This window comes from Mixophyes fleayi, chromosome 2, assembly GCF_038048845.1.
Source record: "Mixophyes fleayi isolate aMixFle1 chromosome 2, aMixFle1.hap1, whole genome shotgun sequence".
NCBI lineage: Eukaryota > Metazoa > Chordata > Amphibia > Anura > Limnodynastidae > Mixophyes > Mixophyes fleayi.
The window spans coordinates 358215772-358238214 of record NC_134403.1 but is presented as its reverse complement, the minus strand read 5'-3'; the positions used below and the strand labels follow the sequence as shown (position 1 = coordinate 358238214).

General features: G+C 38.6%; 1 protein-coding gene across 2 annotated transcripts in view; it reads left to right on the top strand.

Moving 5' to 3' along the window:
• Positions 1 to 22443, top strand: part of RUNX1 (RUNX family transcription factor 1) — a 201841-nt gene that overhangs the window by 112337 nt on the left and 67061 nt on the right. For both annotated transcript variants that reach the window (XM_075197222.1, XM_075197220.1), the window contains exons 3-4: positions 12199 to 12452; positions 18221 to 18377. In XM_075197222.1, the coding sequence (XP_075053323.1) occupies positions 12199 to 12452; positions 18221 to 18377 (411 nt within the window). The remainder of the gene's footprint in view (positions 1 to 12198; positions 12453 to 18220; positions 18378 to 22443) is intronic.

Genomic DNA, 22443 nt, shown 5'->3' with positions numbered 1-22443 from the left:
GGAGATACTGTGATCAGTTCCAGACGTGTTAACTCTTTCCTTCAAGCGTTATTCTATGAGACCTTTCTAATAAGCTGAATAATCACATCCCGGACAATTGACATAGACTTCTTGTAAAACACTTCGTAAAAACATTCATTATCCTACACATAAGATCTTAGTAAATGATTGCCCACTCTAATTTCTTAAATATATATATTAACAACTAGTCAAAATTTTCCTTATTTCATGATATAATCAATGGGATTTATTTCCCCCCTCTCACGAGGGACCTGATTATAGATAGTTTCCATACTATACGGCTATAATATAATTTCATCTAGATAAATTCTAAATGTTGTTATATTCGATGATCATACTAAACTAACAATTACCAAAGTAATATCTATTCCTTACTGGAATTTTAAACATGATGAACATTTCAGCACTATAGACCTTCTAAAGGAATGGAGTCATTTCACAGCCTTCATTTAACCCTGTAGGGGAAAATGTATTAAGCGCACAGATCAAATATGTCTCTCTTTGAGATAATCTCAAGAGATGGTCCCCTCCCCTTTATATCGTCTTTAATATGTTCTATAGCCTTAAAACGTACATTTCTCGGATCTGATTTCTGATCATCGAATATAAGAACATTTAGAATTTATCTAGATGAAATGATATTATAGCCGTATAGAATGGAAACTATCTATAATCAGGTCCCTCGTGAGAGGGGGGAAATAAATCCCATTGATTATATCATGAAATAAGGAAAATTTTGACTAGTTGGTTATATATTTATTAAAGAAATCAGAGTGGGCAATAATTTACTAAGATCTTATGTGTAGGATAATGAATGTTTTTACGAAGTGTTTTACAAGAAGTCTATGTCAATTGTCCGGGATGTGATTATTCAGCTTATTAGAAAGGTCTCATAGAATAACGCTTGAAGGAAAGAGTTAACACGTCTGGAACTGATCACAGTATCTCCTTTTCAAAGCTTTATGATATAGAAGTGATCATGGATGATACGTGAAAAATTCAGATATCGGGGAATGAAAGGATTAAGCTCTCAAATACTTTGAGATATATTTTGGAAATATGAAGTTTGAAAATATCTCTTGGCACTGAGGATAAATGAATAACTGAATTTATAAGATCGATACATCAATACAATCTGTATGTGTTATCTAAATGAAATTAGTGGCGCATTCTCCTTATTGTGTGATCGTTATCTAAGGATTATTAGGAGAAACTATACTGAGCTAGGATGTGACAGGTGCTGATACGCCCAATGCTATTTAGGGTTAAAATTTAATTCACGATGATTGTGGATATCGTCATAGAATTTAGAACCTCTATAACTTTGATTCTAACTGCTTACTACTGTCCAAGTGTAAGCTAATTATATAAAATTCAATGGAAATATCTTGAAAATATTAGCCCAAATGAGGAAGAGGCATTTTTTACAAAATGCAGTAGTTATATCATCGTTGTAACTCAGTATTAGGATACTCAAAATAGATCTATTAAGGGTCAAATTTAATATGAAATATACTTCTGAGCTGAACAAACATATTAACTATAATTAACGAAGGAAGTCTCTGTTGAAAATGTGATGAATTTTTGGGAGGATTCAATTTGCTTGTAATTACTCTAAGATTCCGAGAACAGCAGCTTAGCGGACACAAAAAACATCTGCGCCGCTGATTTCTGAACTGCCGTTGAAACTATTAAGAGAGAAATTAAAACACAAAGGTGAATGTTTTTTAATTGGATATCATGAGATGTGTTTTATGTTTTGTTATATTTGAACGAACAATGATGTTTTGTGGAAACTTTGATCCGAATTCAATCGGAGGCGGAAGCCTAATTAATGAAACCGGATACAAACTACCCTTTAAAATAAGACAAGGGAACGGAGATGATATTATCTCCTCCTGATGAAGTTGGTTTACAACGAAACACGTAGAGGATTAGAACATTACATCAAGTGTATGTTTGCTGACTACGGATCACCCACCGTGTTTGTGTGATTTTATATGCTGTTTTACAAGAATTTATTTGGTACGTGCATATTAAAATTGTCTTTTACCATTAAAGTATGATAATGCACTATGGAAGTGCCCCTCTCTGTTTGATTTTATATATATATATATATATATATATATATATATATATATATATATATATATATATATATATATATATATATATATATTTTATGCATAGAAAAGTTAATAAAATAATTATATATTTACCCCATTGCACAGAAGCGATCTCTGGAGGTTCCAGCACACATGAGATAAATGCATTGGTACATATAACTGTGGCTGCAGAATTTCGGTGTAAGGATTATGTAACTATTGCAATGTATTTATTGTAGAACAGTAATAAAAATTTCACGGTCCCAGCAGCCGCAGAATATCAGGTCACAAACGAAAAACCCCGTTGACTATCTATGCACCCCTTCACCAAACCGCTGTCTGTGATACATTGTAACCAACAAAACCCTCAAATACACCAATATTCCACGAATAACACGTCCTCGTTTATTATTAAACCCCTTTACAATCAATTATCCGTTTGAGTCTAGAAAAAGCCGCATCCCGAACCGTATATTGGGTGTGCAATTTATTAAGAATATTAGAAATTCAATCATTTAACCTGCAATCTATACGATGGTGTCCAATCTTGTATTCGTTTGTAAATGATACTGTAATTTACTGTGTATATAAAGCAGCTGATTGTATATATTCCATGACAACACACATTTAATTCACTGCGAATACATTTATTTATTTTACTGCATGATGTTGTTTTGAGGCGAAAAGTAAATATTTTACCCATGAAAATAATTATTTAAAAACAGAGATTGCATGTAAAGGGATGATGATTTCATAGGACCTACGTCGAATTATATATAAATAAATACATAAATATATATAGACCGATTATGTTACCAATTGTCCTATCAGTAAATTCTACAGTCACACCCAAGCTATGCCTATATAGCACTATATATTTGTATATATACACATATATATAAATATAGATATATTATTTTGGCAAGGACTTGACTATTATTTTAATATATTAAACAATTAAATGGTTAAAGTTCTTTAAAAAAAATATTAAAGGGAATGTATATATTGTTGATGTGAACAGTTTGTAAAGAGGTAATTTAATATATACATCTTGCTAAGGAGAGGAGAACATGAACCAGTGTACATATATTAATAGTTAATAGGAGGCATCGGGGTTAATTGAAATTAACCTCGTCATTGCTACAAGGGGCCTGAAACGCGTTTAATTGCAGTGTAAGATACAATGTAACAACAGATGTTTCCTTCCGTGTAATTGATGAGTTTATTTAAGTCTCGTGTATGGGGTTTGTGACCGCACAAATCGATTTATACACTTCTATATGTTCCTGGAGCGGTGATTGCAGCTAATGTGACAAATGCAGCCCGTTATTTGGAAACATCTCATTATCTGGGCTGAAAGGTTAACAGGCTTAGTAAATACGCCTTTAAGGCAGGTATCTGCAGCTGTTCTGCAGCGATGTCCCAGCGGCTAACAGGTCTATTGGCGCCCTCTAGTGGTAATAACGCAGTATTAACGTGTAGATAACATGCTGTACTGGGGGGGGGGGGGGGTCGTTCTTTATCCCTCTCTGCTTATAACACGCTCTTCACTCCCCTTTCTCATTATTATGGGATAATCATTGTTTCCAGGTATTGCTACTTTCTATAGTGCTTTGAATTCATTTATTGAAATCCAATTCGATAGGATTTCACTTGAAGGGTTAATAAAGGACGCTCCGATTGCGTTTACTTGCAATAAAACATGCAGCGTCTCCCAAACAGCAGGAGCAAGCTGTAGTGGGTACAGGGCCATTGAAACCAATAGGTTCCATGCCCATAGCGGTTTGTATGCGTTTTTTGGCGTTACACAATGCTGATTAAACACATGCATGTTAATGGCAGTGGGTAACAAGCCTTCAGCAATGTTTTTAAAGGTTGGGGGGGGGTATCAGTATTTTACTTTACACCTTTGTTAACCATTTATGTGTTGAGCTAAGGAACTGCACTCCTACGTCATCATCATCATTTATTTATATAGCGCCACTGATTCCGCAGCGCTGTACAGAGAACTCACTCACATCAGTCCCTGCCCCTATTGGAGCTTACAGTTTAATTTCCCTAACACATATGTACACACACACAGACAGACAGAGACTAGGGTCAATTTTGATAGCAGCCAATTAACCTACTAGTATGTTTTTTGGAGAGTGGGAGGAAACCGGAGCACCCGGAGGAAACCCAAGCAAACACGGGGAGAACATACAAACTCCACACAGATAAGGCCATGGTCGGGAATTGAACTCGTGACCCCAGTGCTGTGAGGCAGAAGTGCTAACCACTAAGCCACCATGCTGCCCTCATTGGCCATGTCTGGTCAATGATTAAATCTTGTGTTTTGCTCTCGGTTTTTAAGATTTCTTTTTGTGTTCGGGTTACAAACTGAGACAGCTGTCTCAGGCAGTAAAATTTTGGGGCTCAGCACAACTAAGAGATTTAATTTTTTTAAAAAGTAAATTCTAATGATGCAAAATTCTACATCAGTAGTATTTGTTTTGTCAATAGAACTAATAATGCTTACAAATGACAATAGTCCATACAACTCATATGCAAATGTTTAGGGTACTTTCTATAAAGGGGGTTCAATTTTAGACTAAGCACACCCCTATTTTACACAGCTATTTATTTATTTTTTTGCAATCAGAGTTGTTGAATTAAATGTTGTCAAACACTGAGTAACAGAGGAGGTGTAGGCAAAATGTACAATTTGTAGATACAGGCTTTCTAACATTAACCCTTAATAAGTAGAAGGACAGACAATTTGGGGACTTAGAAAGATGTTACAGGAGAGCTGGAGATGAAACAAAGGACATTTGCAGTACAGTCATCCCAGACTTATAGTACAAGAGAACACTGGTGATTCCTCAGTCCGCCTGTCGTTCCCACAAGATTGTGTGTGTGTGAGATTGTGGCCAAATTCCTTCTTTAACATTTACTGGAAATGTAACACACTGGCTTCCAGCATTGCCGAAAACAAGACGCTCCCCTGGTTGGTTTACGTTGTAATTTTTTTTTTCTTCCAGCAATGTAAACTACTGGAATTTATATGGAACAAAAAAAGTCCAAATCTAAAGTCAGTCGTCCAAGAGTCAATGTTTTTAACCCCTTGTGGGTCCTGCACAGGATTATAAGGATTGTATTTGTGTGCACTAGGTAAAAAAATACAAAGTTTTACATTCCCTGTATAACAGGGAATTTCTTAGTAGTACACAATCTTACAATTCATGGAGTGAGGAAAATTATACTGTTGTGTGACTGTACAGGTAGATGTAGGGGTTCAAGGTCAACCATTTAAAAATAAGGACCAAACAAAATACGTTCTGCGTGTCCCGGCTGTAATTAGTCTATGTAGATTCTGCATGCAATATCTGCAGCTAATATTCCACAAGCCCAAATATTGCATCTAATTACTGCAAATCCATGTGGCATGTGTATTTCATGTGTCTAGTGTTAAGAAGATCTGATTGCGTTAGTAAGCTTGGTTAAATGCAATAATGCCTTGCATGTGGTGCTGTTTGTCTAACATGCAACTAGAGATTAGGAAATGAACGTTGGGACAGAATGTACCAGCGGAAGCCTACGGGAATACAAGTATCTGGATGATAATGTGCAGTAAGCTTTAAAGAAGAACTCTGCCCAGGAACAATGTTTTCCAAACAACTTTCCTTCCTATGGCTGATGCGTGTGTGGTTTACCAGGTACCCCCCCCCCCCCCCCCACCAGGGGCAAACGCAGGATTTGTAGAGGGGTTTTTCCACACCATGCCACCAGTGGGCATGACCAGCATGCATGGGGGCATGGCTATAATTTTAGACAGTGCTTGGCTGCTCTTAAACTCTTCCTCTCCCCCATAATATACATGGGCAATGCTGTGTAAACTACTGTTAGGTGCGTGTAGCTCTCTCTTTTCAAGCAGAGTGTGAAACGGAGGCAGGGTCCAGCCACCTCAATTATACAGTGTCCCAAGCTTGGAGGGGGGTTTCCAGGCACTAGGGAACCCCCCTCAGTTTGCCTATGCCCCCCCTCCCCCCTGGACATTTTAATGGTCACTTCCCTCTGGCCAACAACTGAGGCAAGTTTGAGTGGAAAATGTGGTCACTTGTTGGCTGTCGGTTGGAGCTTGATGGATGGGTGTCCTGTGACTGTGGCTGCTAGGACATGCTTGAATTTGTAGTGCCAAAGCAGCTGTTTCGGCGCTGGTTGCCTACCTTTGGGTTATGTATGATGCCACATAGACCAGTGTGACCATGGATCACAACTCTTTATAAAAACCAATGATCGCTATTTATTATACATTACCACCCACCCCAAAGACTTCTTTTTCACCTGCAACAATGGATACGTCCACCACGTAGGATTTTAAATGTACAACATAGGCCCGAAGGGTCTGTTTTGCTACAATTACTAATTATTGGTTAGATAAGCATTCTAGCAGAGTGTATCTAACATGTCACTCTATGGGGGGGGAATTCAATTGGCCGCGTTACTGATGAAAGTAACGCGGCCTATTAATACGGCAATTTTAACCTGGATTTCTGCTTGCGGCTCCCCGAGTTGAGCGCAAAAATCAGCTTTGAAATTACCGTACTAGCGGTAATAAGGCGCACTATTACTGTAGTAACGGTAATAAAACACACTATTACTGTAGTAACGGTAATAAGGTGCACTATTACTGTAGTAACGGTAATAAAACACACTATTATTGTAGTAACGGTAATAAAACACACTATTACTGTAGTAACGGTAATAAGGCGCACTATTACTGTAGTAACGGTAATAAAACACACTATTACTGTAGTAACGGTAATAAAACACACTATTACTGTAGTAACGGTAATAAGGCGCACTATTACTGTAGTAACGGTAATAAAACACACTATTACTGTAGTAACGGTAATAAAACACACTATTACTGTAGTAACGGTAATAAGGCGCACTATTACTGTAGTAACGGTAATAAGGCTCACTATTACTGTAGTAACGGTAATAAGGCGCACTATTACTGTAGTAACGGTAATAAGGCTCACTATTACTGTAGTAACGGTAATAAGGCGCACTATTACTGTAGTAACGGTAATAGTGCGAGGGCCGCATTACTTTCACCAGTAACATGGCCAATTGAATTCCCCCCTCTGAGCGGATTCTGCTTACCTGCTCACAGAGCCCTCTATGTACGCTCGGATCAGGGCGTCATCACAAACCCGACATCATGCAGTCTCACCTGTCAGCTGTGAATTGCATATTCCCGCCTCCCTTGTATATTAATAATCTATTACAAAAAAAATATATATGTGTATGTTAGATACACTCTGCTAGATAACGTATCTAACCAACTAACATACTGTATAAGGGATATACTCAGAATAAAAAACATATGTTTGTTTCGAACATGTACCCATCAGAATCCCCTCCTCCCCCCACCCAGAAATAAAAAAACGTCCCCAAAGTTCGACTTGCCCTGTACGCAGAGGTCACATGGAGGATATACAGTCAAAGTTTGGTTAATTCTCTATGTTATAGTAATCAAGCAGGTAAAATGAAGCCGACCTAATAGCAATGATATAATATAAATACTTCTCATCTCTTCCCTCTCTGAGGCCTGTGGATTCGGTGGTTAAGCTGCTGATCAGTTCGTGGCCTGTGGCTCCTTCTCCCGTTTAACACGGACTCCCTGTAATTTCCTGTCACCTTACACGGCCTCAGGGCCACGATCTTCACATAGGAAACCCTGCAGTGCTTGTTAGGACTGAATAAGGTTAAGTGCTACGCACACTTGTACGCTATTCAGAAGGATTATTTATTTAAGGAATTTTAGGACGAAACAAGACTGGGACATGTGTTCACTCTTCTGAATAGATACATAGAGGTGAAACAAATCTACAAATCCTTCTGGGTTTCACGTTTCATCCAGGTCAGAAAAGTTTTTGGGGAATTTTTTCTGTGCGGTTAAACTTGAGGGGGGGGGGGGGGGGTGAATAAAGTGCAATCAAGTCCTAAAACAAGTTATGCCAGATATAAACTAATAATAAAAAAAAATCTGTCAGCACTAAACTAAGACACAGCAGACAGCTAGCTTATTATTTTAGCATGCAAACTGTTATCAGCAAGACTCGCGGTAGCAGGGGACCCGACTGTAAAAAGAGGAGAGCAAACGGCTCTGGAAGGATTGCGCAGGCGCCTGGATACTGGTGCCTAACGCTCTCTGACATAGCAAATATGTGATAAACCATAGATGAAAATACAAGTCGGTTTAAAGTGAAGGCAAGACTTTGTATTCTGTCCTCACTTTTCAAACATGATCTAAAACCTTCCCTGCAGCATGGTGTACGATGTACTTAATGAGCGCTCCCATAACACTCCCTTATATTGTACCGAGAGTTAATGCTCGTGAATGCTACAGGCAATGTTGAAAATGACGCAAAGCTACGTGCGTTGAAGGCGTAGAAGTAACGCCCATGTGTACGAACCCAAATAATTCTTATTGCAATATATTATAGAGTATATTTTGTGAGGCCTTTGGGTATGGTTACATGAGCAATCTTGGCCTGCATTTGATCAATATTGGTAACTAGCAGCGCCATAACTAGACTGGCTACATGTGATAATTTCTCCCATAAAAATTGTGGGCAGTCGATTGAAATCATTAACACTTAGTTCTGAGGCATTGAAAAACGCTACCTCCCCTCCCATTGTCACTACTGATGTGTGAGGTTTTTTTTAAAAAAAATAATTGGTATGAAGATGCCTTATTATATAAGACTAATTGGTATATTTACTAAACTATGTGTTTGATAAAGTGGAGATGTTGCCTATAGCAACCAATCGGATTCTAGTTATCATTTATCATTCTACAAAATGACAGCTAGAATCTGATTGGTTGCTATTGGCAACATCTCCACTTTTTCAAACACAAAGTTTAGTATTTATACCCCTAAGATATTTTAAAGCAAGTCTTTATTTCCCTATGAGTGCCTAATGGGTATAAACTGTTATTGGAATCCATCCTCAAAGGTTCTGTTAATCTGAGTGCATTGAACATTGAATACATGAGTAAACCAGTATTATAACATTATACTATATCAATCTTATTATTGTGTCTTTAACACAAAACTGCACAACTAGAGTGGAATAAGTCAATAATGCAAAGTCCATATTTTTAAAAAAAATAATAATTACAAAGAGAACTAGCACACAGATTTTCCCTGAACCTGCTACCTGTAATCTTTCTCCAGTCTTCTGCTAAAGTCTAAACACTTTATTATATATATTATAATTATTTTAAATAGTTACCCTAGTTTGACACCATTCTGGTAAATAACCACCCCTCCTACACTTCAGCCTTCAAGCGAAAAGAAGAACCAGATTAACCCCCTGTGCGCTGGGAAAAAATACACTTTAACTCAAATAAAGCCTGGTCTACTGGGAAATTATAATAACATTACAAAATGCCCTGCCCAGCATAGAGGGGGATACAAGTAGAGGTTGGCAACCTGTGGCATGACCTGCCAGCCTCTTGCTGAGACTTGTAGTTCCACACTTAAGCCTGGATGAGTAGTGAGTGATTGTAAGCCCATGTGCCCAGACACTAACCCTCTCCCCAGCCACATCCCTCCTTCCCAGTAGCTCAGCTGCTCCCTACAGCTCCAGGCTGAGACTTGTAGTACCACACCTAGTAGTGAGAGTGATTGTAAGCCCATGTGCCCAGACACTAACCCTCGCCCCAGCCACATCCCTCCTTCCCAGTAGCTCAGCTTCTGCCTGCAGCACCAGGCTGAGACTTGTAGTTCCACACCTAGTAGTGAGAGTGATTGTAAGCCCATGTGCCCAGACACTAACCCTCTCCCCAGCCACATCCCTCCTTCCCAGTAGCTCAGCTGCTCCCTACAGCTCCAGGCTGAGACTTGTAGTTCCACACCTAGTAGTGAGAGTGATTGTAAGCCCATGTGCCCAGACACTAACCCTCGCCCCAGCCATCCCTCCTGCCCAGTAGCTCAGCTTCTGCCTGCAGCACCAGGCTGAGACTTGTAGTTCCACACCTAGTAGTGAGAGTGATTGTAAGCCCATGTGTCCAGACACTAACCCTCTCCCCAGCCACATCCCTCCTTCCCAGTAGCTCAGCTGCTCCCTACAGCTCCAGGCTGAGACTTGTAGTACCACACCTAGTAGTGAGAGTGATTGTAAGCCCATGTGCCCAGACACTAACCCTCTCCCCAGCCACATCCCTCCTTCCCAGTAGCTCAGCTGCTCCCTACAGCTCCAGGCTGAGACTTGTAGTTCCACACCTAGTAGTGAGAGTGATTGTAAGCCCATGTGTCCAGACACTAACCCTCTCCCCAGTCATTTCTCCTTCCCAGTAGCTCAGCTTCTGCCTGCAGCACCAGGCTGAGACTTGTAGTTCCACACCTAGTAGTGAGAGTGATTGTAAGCCCATGTGCCCAGACACTAACCCTCGCCCCAGCCATCCCTCCTTCCCAGTAGCTCAGCTTCTGCCTGCAGCACCAGGCTGAGACTTGTAGTTCCACACCTAGTAGTGAGAGTGATTGTAAGCCCATGTGCCCAGACACTAACCCTCTCCCCAGCCACATCCCTCCTTCCCAGTAGCTCAGCTGCTCCCTACAGCTCCAGGCTGAGACTTGTAGTTCCACACCTAGTAGTGAGAGTGATTGTAAGCCCATGTGCCCAGACACTAACCCTCGCCCCAGCCATCCCTCCTTCCCAGTAGCTCAGCTGCTCCCTGCAGCACCAGGCTGAGACTTGTAGTTCCACACCTAGTAGTGAGAGTGATTGTAAGCCCATGTGCCCAGACACTAACCCTCGCCCCAGCCACATCCCTCCTTCCCAGTAGCTCAGCTGCTCCCTGCAGCACCAGGCTGAGACTTGTAGTTCCACACCTAGTAGTGAGAGTGATTGTAAGCCCATGTGCCCAGACACTAACCCTCGCCCCAGCCACATCCCTCCTTCCCAGTAGCTCAGCTGCTCCCTGCAGCACCAGGCTGAGACTTGTAGTTCCACACCTAGTAGTGAGAGTGATTGTAAGCCCATGTGCCCAGACACTAACCCTCGCCCCAGCCATCCCTCCTTCCCAGTAGCTCAGCTTCTGCCTGCAGCTCCCGGCAGCTCAGCCACGCCCCCTCTTCCACACCGGAAAGCTCCGCGATTGGCCAGCCCGCTCCCTCTATGCAAATGAGCCTGGGGGGAATGACATTCCTCCGGACTTGTTACTGTAAAAGCAAATTTATTTCCAGTCAATTCTCATTCATAGATCCAGTGGGCGCAGCGGAGGACGGAGCCGGCTGCTCCCTGCTCTCAGCTCACTGCACGGGGGAGAACTTCCAGCCACAGCAGCTCTCTGCTCCATCTCATGCCTGCAACTCACTTAACTCTTCTTGTAACAACTTGGCAGGAAAACTGATAGGACTTTATCACCAGGAAGAGTTAACCCCATCCCAGCCTTGAGTCACCACCACCAGTCCTCATTGTTTGCTGGTTGTCTTATTACTTCTCCCCCCTCTCTTGTGTGTACCCATAAAAACCACAGAACCAGCCACAAGATCCAACCCCCAAAAACCCCAACTTGACTTCCACCACAAGAAGCTGGGAGGACCTCATAGACCACGTCTGGATGGGAGAAGCCACCAGAGATGTCTGTCTGTCACTGACTGCAAGGACTTGATACATTGAAACTACTTGTAACTTTTATTTTGTGTCCCCCTCACCCAGAGCAGGGAGCGCTCCTTGGATTGTGTGTCTGTAACTAGCCGGTGCCTATTACTAATAACCATTCACCCTCCTAGGTCCTCACACCCCAAGTGCTCATCTTGCCACCAGGATAGAAGACACGAATGTATTTTGTGTTCTATTGGGACTTTAGAAAGATTACCTGGAAGAAGCTCATAGGATGTTAGCTGCTCTTGCCTAGGCTGCCTAGTGCCTGTGATACAGTAATAAGACATCTGTGCTAAGCCCCCTGGACACAGCTCACACCTGGGGGTCTCCTCTGCTTTCTGCTACTGATCCCCCCCTGTTAAGAGGTTACATTTATTCACCAGGCTTGTTGTGATGCGTATCCCCGTAGATACCAGCACCAGCCGCCGCTTCACGCCGCCTTCCACCACCCTGAGCCCGGGGAAGATGACCGAGCCCCTGTCGCTGAGTGCCCCAGATGGCAGCGCCGCCCTGGTGGGCAAACTGAGGAGCGCAGACCGGAACATGGTGGAGGTCCTGTCCGATCACCCCGGAGAGCTGGTCCGCACTGACAGCCCCAACTTCCTCTGCTCCGTGCTGCCCACACACTGGAGGTGCAACAAGACCCTGCCCATCGCTTTCAAGGTAACATGTTGGGGTTATTATGTGCTGTTATCACTTAGATATGAATGTATATATGTATGTGGTTAGGGAGCTTAAATATACAGAAGTCTTAGTAAACATAACTAACAACTACATTTCTATATACTATCTTATATCTATCTATTTATCTATCTTATCTATCTCATAACTATCTATCTATATATCTATCTCATATTGATCTATCTATCTATCTATCTATCTATCTATCTATCTATCTATCTATCTATCTATCTCATAACTATCTATCTATATATCTATCTCATATTGATCTATCTAGCTATCTATCTATATCATATCTATCTCATAACTATCTATATATCTATCTATTTCATCACTATATATTTATATATCTATCTCATATTGATCTAGCTATCTATCTATCTATATCATATCTATCTCATAACTATCTATATATCTATCTATTTCATCACTATATATTTATATATCTATCTCATATCTATCTATCTATCTCATATCTATCTATCTATCTATCTATCTATCTATCTATCTATCTATCTCACATTGATCTATCTATCTATCTATCTATCTATCTATCTCACATTGATCTATCTATCTATCTATCTATCTATCTATCTATCTCATAACTATCTATTTATCTATCTTATATTGATGTATCTATCTATCTATCTATCTCATATCTATCTATCTATCTATCTATCTATCTATCTATCTATCTCACATTGATCTATCTATCTCATATCTATCTATCTATCTATCTATCTATCTATCTATCTATCTATCTATCTCATAACTATCTATCTATCTCATATTGATGTATCTATCTATCTATCTATCTCATAACTATCTATTTATCTATCTCATATCTATCTATCTATCGTTAATTATCTATCTATTCCTTACAAAGCAAATGCAGGGGTTATTTTATAATGTACTTATTAAATGTTTATTTAAGTATATCAGTGTTGATAAACAATACAAATAAGAAATCAGAACTTGTAAGGATATAAATGACATATTAGATTCCTGGATGGTACTACACCGTCCGCTTACAGTAAGAGGATCAGAGTGACCCGTAGTGTATGGCAGGATGACCCATGATTTCATTCCTTACCCCTCAGGCACAGAACACCTGGGCCAGTCTTGTATTTATATAAAGTGAAGTGTACAGATAAGACTTGAAGGATGCAACACTTCTCCTGTATTTTTGGCACTAAGCTAATTCTGAGCTGCTGACTCCGGCCAGACAGATGTTCCTTGTTATCAGCCTCCATATTATTCATTTTCATGAGACATTCATGTTTTGGTCATTGGGAAACAGTAGCTTATCTGGCAATTATCAGGATTTTCACTCTACAATCTCCCCTGTAACCTTATACAATGACCTGGCGCTCCCTACTGAAAAATGGCGTCTGCTAACAGGCCAGGTACATAATGTCAATTTAAGTAAGATACAGTTATTCAAAACTTTATCTGCAATAGCTCAGACAACACCAAACCCAGCCATTATCAAGGAGGATCTTGTTAGCCTGCAATGATCCAACCTAAAGATCCCAATGAGTGGTGGAGTTACTTTTTACTACAGCACTTGTTTATCACTATTATGTTTAAGCATCTATTTAGGGCAGTTTTTTTTCCTTTCAACCAACTTTATTTTAAATTAATTTCCGACAGCGCTGTGTAATTAAACCAACCTTTTTTCAATGACAGAAATGATATTTAATAAAGAATCACAGCATAAGAGAGCGCCCACACACCAGCTATGCTATACCTCACCTGTGTCCATAACATTGCATCCCAGGTGGGAGAAAGCCCATAGAGATGTATTAATGTATCCTGCAATCCCCCACAGATCTTTCCACCAGCGGGCTGTGTAATACTCATGTTTACCCCCCTCCCCTAAATGGCTTTGTGCTCCCGTCTGGACCGTTTGATGTTTCCAGGAAGAAAATATGTTCTTGTAAAATGATTTAGTCACATGATCATCTGACTCACTGTCCTGTAATGTGTCTAGCCAAGTATTTTAAAGCTGGACCCACTAAGCATTTTATCTGATAGTTTTACCTAAGTGGAACAAAGGGGAAACAGCAATGTAGTCGATTAATCTGGAATCACAAATACAGGTTCATTCATCTCGTCTCTCTGCCACGTCCGCTGTTTTATCAAAATGTCTAATTACACACTTTAATATATTTAAATGTGAGTTATATAGCATGAGCCACATCGGCTGTTAGGCTAGTAGCATCCAACAATGGTGTAATATAATATTATGGAACCAGAAAAGAGATTGCACCTCTTATTTCAATACCTAAAAAAACAAAACAATGGATTTAATACAAATATTGGGCTATATAAAAATTTTTATTTTATTGTTTTAAAATTCTGGCTTCATCCAAATGGGGGAAAAGAGGTAGCAATCCAATAGCGTTTATACAATTTCACAGGTACTTACGCCTCAAATAAAAGTGCGTCATAATTGTTTACAATAATTCTAAAGGAACTTCACATTTACGTTATTTTTGGCAGTTTACAATCAAGTTCATTTTTTGCGTTACAGTTTCTGCAGATGACTTATTAGAGAAGAGGAAATTGGGGAATTTATTACACCTATAATCCATGGAATGTGACACCTTTCAGAAAAAGGAATGCAAAATTGTTAAAATGAAGATATGTTTTACCCCCTGACCCCCTCACCCAATCCCAATAATTAAAGCGTCATCAAAATGATAACATTATCCAAATTACCGTAGTTTTAATTTAAGAAAGGGAATACCAGTCAATGACCCAGGCACTAGGCTGTTGCATTGTGTTAATTTGTTTTTCTATCTAGAAATAAATATATATATATATATATATATATATATATATATATATATATATATATATATATATATATATATATTAATAATGATAAGCTATCTAATCAATTGCTAACGTAGGAATCCGTTATAACATTTAATATTTAATCATTCCAATAAACATTTCATATTTTAGCCCTTGAAGCTTTGGTATCTCCTACAGTAAAGGCATTTGATAATTCATATTAACTAAACTATCCAAATATTCATACCTTATTGCCTGAGCACCTTAATTTAAAGCATAATATTACGCTTGGGTTTGGCACATAATTATATTCTATTTTGGCAGAGGTTCCAAACCTTGTTTGCATACAGGTATAGTTCTTATAAAAAGAATACATAAGTTAATCTTATTTATAATGTTGCATAGCAGCCTAACGTAGATCTTTCAGATCACCAAGCACTTTCATATTAAGTTTATAGGTTAGGCAGGTTCCTTGTGAGAGTTACATATTCTAATATAATATATAATGGTGACATTAGCCGGTGGTATGTTTTAACGACTGGGAGATGGTGACAATGCTTCTCCCCCCCCCCCCCCTGCTCTCTGTGACATAAATTTAACACCTTCCTTACTCACTACTAGTTAAAGACCAATTTTGCTGGCTAATGGGCTGTGAACTGTTAATTGGATGCGTGCTGCTTAACCCTTTGAAGTCTGGAAAAACGTTAAGACGTTTGCTTTTTTTTAAAAAAAAAGCATGATTGTAAGTTAGATGAGACAGCTTCTAAAAATCTGCAAATTGAATCATCGTAGGCAATTATTTACACCATTTCTGACTGCGGCAGAGGTTTGTCCAAAAATAAAATAAGGCAAAATAAAATATATTTATACCGTAAACCTTTATCCTGCAAGTCAGCAGTATTTTCAAGACATATCTGCCTCTTTTCAAGGTAGCCTAATGTAAAATGCATTTTAATGAACGTTTGCACTGAGAAGTGATTTTAAAAAAAAGAAGAAAAGAAGACAACATTCTCTCGCCCATTTAATCTTATTATTATTAATATTATTATTATATTATCTGTTGTGCGTTCAAAAATATAAAGGTGCACTGTCATATAAAATGAAAGGACGCACAAGTGACAACCCCCAGCTTTGTGAATAGTCTAAAACTAAACAGGAATTTAAAAAGCAAATTAGAGCAAAGACAATTCTGCAGAATTTAAGTCCACCTTGTGACTGTGCTCAGATTAAAAACAGACGATATTTATAGGAAAAGGTTATTGAAAAGCATGTTACATCTGTACAGCACACCATAATATGTAAAAGCATACAAGATTATCCTATGTAGAAGTAATATGCAAATAATATACAAAGAAAGTTTTAAGCTATACTTTTATTTTTCTGTGCCTGAATGGTGAAAAGAGCTATTGAATCTTACCTATAACGTATAAAAAAATACAGATCTGGGAGCAGAATAATGCTAATAATTAGTTTTATTGGTTTTATTTTTAATATCCTTTGGTGGTTTTTACATGACAAATTAGAGAGTTAATCTCTGGAAATTCATATAGAGAGAAAACATGCAGAGGACACACGTTGTACTGTCATACGCGCTCTAGTTAGAATTATACTTTATTAGGGTATTACAGGCTAATTCAGCATGTCAGCTGACGTACGTATAATTTGCCTTAATGACCGTACAGCCTCAGTCAACTTTCGGATTGAAACCCGCTCTGAAAAGAAGAAAAAAATAAGTGCGTTAAAACATAAACTCACTGGGCTAATGAATTGATGGAATTTAGTACATAAGTCAATTCTAAATCCATCTGGTGTCTTTATAAAACTTGTCATTTTACACCTATAGGTCCTATTGAAGCCTCGTGAGAGGTTGATTCATAGAGTACAGTAATTGTACCCAGGTAGCTTACAGCTAATCCTTTAAGGCTGAACATTTAAACCAAATACTGTCAAGAGCTGTGCAAGTCTCTTCTTGTCCGTTTAGTCTGTCTTTAACCTGTTTGTGTTTTTAGTTTAATTCAGCTTTAACGTAGATAATAATAAAAAAAAAAAAACCTCCTAAAAGCTTTGCAGTATTTTTTTACGCTTTTCATCTTTTTTTTTTACTTTTAATGTCTGTGTTTTGAAAGACGGGACATTTAGTTCAGCTTCTAAACTTCTTAAATGCAGACCTAAGTTTATTTAAGACTCTTTTCAAACAATTGGCTCCTAGTGCCGTGGATCTCTCCTCCAGAAGTAAATACAGGTACGCGCTATACAATGTCTGCTTCTACACCCCAGGACCATCAATTTAGGGTAGTTGACGATTCTTGGGAACTTTTATAATGAGGAACTGTGTTACTTCTCCAACTGTCATAATCAAACATGTTATAATGAATTGTGAACCACAAATGAAGATATTAGATGTTTTTTATATATATCGATTTAGATAAAGCTGTTTTCAAAATGTTCCATTCATATTTGAATCGCATTAAGAATGCAACACCATTTAAGTATATAAATTGCAAATATCCTATACAGTAAGTCGAAATATTCCAGAGTGTAATTTAATTGTTAAAACAATAACTGTAATTATTGCATAATATTTAATAATTATCCTTCTCCTCTCTGTATGTTTTTTTTTTTTTTTTAATAAAACTCTTTGTATAAAGCAAATTGTTTAAAACACAACACAGGCTTACAAACTATATTTATATATTAGTTGTAATTCTAAGTTGAAATATTTCTACGCTTATGTCTATTTGTGTACAGTAGGCAAATTTAAAGTTCTAAAATATACCAAATAAAATAGCCACAATGAAATTCAGTGGATGGCAAGGACAGATATCTATGGAATTCTGTATATGTTCTTTGGTACAAAGCGGGATTAGACAGGGGAGGAAGCTAACGGGATTCGGTATTGAAAAATGACCTGTGGCGTATCTGACATGTAATTCCTATGTTCCGACCAGGTGGTGGCGCTAGGGGACGTTCCGGATGGGACATTGGTCACGGTTATGGCTGGCAATGATGAGAATTACGCAGCAGAGCTCCGCAACGCAACAGCGGCAATGAAGAGCCAGGTGGCCCGGTTTAATGACCTGAGATTCGTTGGGAGATCTGGAAGAGGTAATGGTGCGATAATGCTGGGTTATAACAACCGTTTATTTATTTATTTTATATTGAAATGGTCAATGAAAATGTATATTTTATTGCATAATGACTACGGGCAGCCCACTGGTTCTGGCTGATTTGTACTTCATAATAAGTTTGTGCTGTGTAGCCCTGAAAGAGACCACAGGGTAGATTTGTAAAGCTTTCTAAAAAGGAAAAGTTAGAGGTGTTGCCCATAGCAACCAATCAGAATCTCGCTATCATTTATCTGGTACATTCTAGAACGTGATAGCTGGAATCTGATTGGCTGCTATGGACAACACGTGAGACAGACCCTTCGGTGCATTGGTTATGTGGCATTTGTGGTGAATTATCCCAGGGCATGGTAAATACACCACAGTAATATGTAAACATTCATACACAGTGATGCAATGTCCTTCCTGAGCCTTAGATAACTTGCAAATGTTTAATCTCTACAGAAGTGGAAGTTAACTTTGAGCAACTTCTACTTCCATATTAAACGTTTGCCCGTTATCTAAATTACAACTGACTACAACGTCTTAATTAGAAAATATTATGGCTACGGATTAATTTAAATCCGCCCTGTCACTACCAGGCATTGTTCCGACGTGACAACCCCAATTTACATTTATATCATCATACTTAAGTCCGTGAAAGTGGATTGATTGACAGCTGTAAGAGGTTATTACCGAAATTATGTCACAAGTTCATAACTCCTGTTACAGAACACACCTGCAGACATCCTAACCAGGAGACACAGCGTGACTGTGACCTCACAAGCATACGAAGGGTGTTTGCACAGTCCCCCAGTGATTGACAGCTCCACACACACACACACCTCCCGTGTGTAGCCTGCATCCACTGACAGATTGTCCGTGAGACGCAGAAGCCTTCGCTGTCCAATTTGACAGATCGGGGGGACGTTTATAAAAAGCAGAGCTGGTTAAGAGGTTGTGCAGACGGAACTGCTGCAAACTGACCTGTTAAATAAAAACCTTCCGTTCTTCTATAAATTCGTCTCACCCTCGGCTAGGATAAATCGCCTATATTTGTACACCTGTTTTTTTTATATTTGTACTTATATCGTAAGTCAGTGTGTATACCACACCTTGAAGAATTAATGTTGAGCACCATAGTAGAAATAGCGGCTTAGGAATGCAATATGAAATAGATCTCTTCGCTACATAGCTTACAGTCTAATTTATTGAACATCTTTGAAATAAAAACATTAGCTATAGAATATATTTCCCTTTGATGTCCATTTAAACATTCTTCTTTCGTTTTCACACACATTTATACGTGACATATGGAAAATCAAATATGTTCATATGTTATACATATGAGGATATATTATACTTTACAGTTATACACTTATTTTGTTTTTCTGCCAAAAAAAATCAGAGAGCTTTATATACTTCCAGCCTCCCTAGTAATTCCTATACATACGTGATGGACACAGCAATCCTTAAACTAACTGAATTGTTTGTCTGTCCATTTCAGCGGTCAGGGAACTTTTTTACCTTTTACTCCAAAATTTATTTAGATACGCCGACGTTACCCCCTTGATTTGAAAGGAAGGAAATCATATATTATTAATTATTGGAAGTCAAACTTTTATTGAATCTATTCAAAATTTCTTTGAAAGCTTCAACTTCAAAACTTCAGGTTTTGGAGAAATGATATTGCTTCATTTTTGATACGAGAGCATCAATATTGGGGCATTTTGATGTCAGAGCAATTTGGTCTTCAGCATCCAATCGATTTCTCTGCTTTGTTTTTATGTTCGTTAGAGTGGAAAATCTTTGTTCGCAAAGGTAGGTTGTTGCAAAAGGCAGCAACTTTTTGACTGCCTCCTCATGTGCAATTTTGATGCCTTTGCAGCTGTTGACATCCAAAAATATGACAGATCTGCTTTGTTTTCAAATGCAATACGTGCTTCATTATTACATCGCAGCTCAAGAAGTGCCTCTGCCAACCCTGGAGGCTCTTCTGGTACAACAGCAATTTCACCTTTAAAGGGGTCTACAATCCAACTGACAGTATATGAATCGGCAGCATTACCTCCCAGGAATTTCATTTTTGCCCCATTTGGGGTAATTTACCCCTGTTCCCTGACCACTGGTCTATTTAGACCTCAATTAATTCTATCACATTGCATATAAGATGCCACAGCCTATGAGTTATAGGTAAACACCGCACAGAGCAGTAAGCTCATTTATTTGCAAAGTCCTATGGACCTCCCCCAGGAAAAAGAGTGAGATCCTCATTCGAAATGTTAAGAACCCCAACGGTCGGAAACAAAACCCCTGCCCCCCCCCCCCCCCCCACCTCCACCCTATTGTTTCACACACCATACACTGTTTGTGCATTGGCTTCCTGTGTTTCCTAACCGTACCAATCTTGCCACCGTGTTGTTAAGCAAAAGAGGAATTGGTCAAAGCAAAACAACACGATGGATAACGCAATGAGCCAATGACAAATATCTATCTGCTTTGTTTTCCCCGCTGAACGAAAAACCGCTGCTTCCTAGATATAACAACGGTTTGGAATGACTAAGTTGTTGAAGCAAATCTAAAGCTACTTTTGTGGTTGATGTCAATTTTTCAAGTCTGTAGAATATCCTGGTGTTCTGCACAGATCTGTTAAGATCAGTGACGGTGCCCCTTGCATGATCAATGAGTGTAAATACTGGATATAGAATTTAAGGACAAATTCAACTTTTTTGCACCTAACTGAAATGAATTTTTAGAATCTTAAGTGATACATTAAGGAAGTTTAACCATATCCTCAAAATTATACATTGATACGTGAAACAAATTTAGATTAAAACTAGATTACATAATAAGAGGCTGGATTCTCCTAAATACATTGATAGCAGGTGTATGTTGTTCCCACAACAGTTCCCCCCCCCCCCTAAATGCAAGGGAGCCAATTTACAAAATGTTATATTGCCCCCAACTTTAGTGGAAAGGGGGTGCATGCTCAAAGGATAAATGTTTAAAATAGAGATTGGAGGTCGCTCCTTCTCCAAATCCAGAAATCCGATAAATTTAAATTAAAAAGAGCAATGTATAAAGTATAGTTGTTGTGTCTAGCAGTTGTCAAAAGTAACAGTGAAAGGGGTAATGAGGCGCCTGTCTGAGGCATCCAAATTTTGGGGAGCAGCGAAATATAAAGCAATTACGGTATTAAGGCTGCAAAGGTGTAATGCATTTGTAGATGTAAAAACAAATATTTCATCATGGTGTTTCATAATGAAAAAATGTTATTTAGGACTATGAAAAAGGAGGAAAGGCAAATAATGAAGGGATCTGTGGGCTATAGAATATGTTTTCTTGGTCACCGGTCATTGTAAAGTCCCTTTTAAATAAAATAAAAAAAACCCAACCTACAATGGATAGTTAAAGATAGCAGCAACTATGGCCACAAATCACAGACCACCAATGAAATAGCACCACCAAGTGGTCACATCTAGTAATGGTCTGAGTATTTCGGACTTGCAAGTCAAGTACCATTTGCGGCATTGACCTATCCAGATTCAAATAAATGTGCTGGCCTTAGATACTGCATATAATCCCAGTGCTGCTAAACAGCGTAAAGTATGGAATTCTAAGGATGTATCTGTTCACTTTGATGTTTTTAGATGTTTTGGTTTTTTTTTATCATATGGAATAAAAATGGATTTTTTTTTTAGTTTACTATATCCTGCAGCATATTTGTGGCTTGACCAGTTTTAGGCAAAAAAAGGCTAATACAAATATAAATTCTATTGGATATATATATACATATATATATATATATATATATATATATATATATATATATAACCAATGGAATAATTAGAATAGATAATAATTAGAATTAATAATACAATAAAAGTAAGAGTTAGTAGATAGTGAGAGAGCTGCCTGACTGTTGCGGAAGTGTAAGTCTGGCTGGGTATGCTGATACTTGTAGTTCCACAAGAGTTGGAAAGCCACAAGAGTACTAGGACTTGTCTAACACTGTGCTTTGTATTTAAAAGAAAAAATAAATAAATCCAGTGGAATCAGGTTGAACA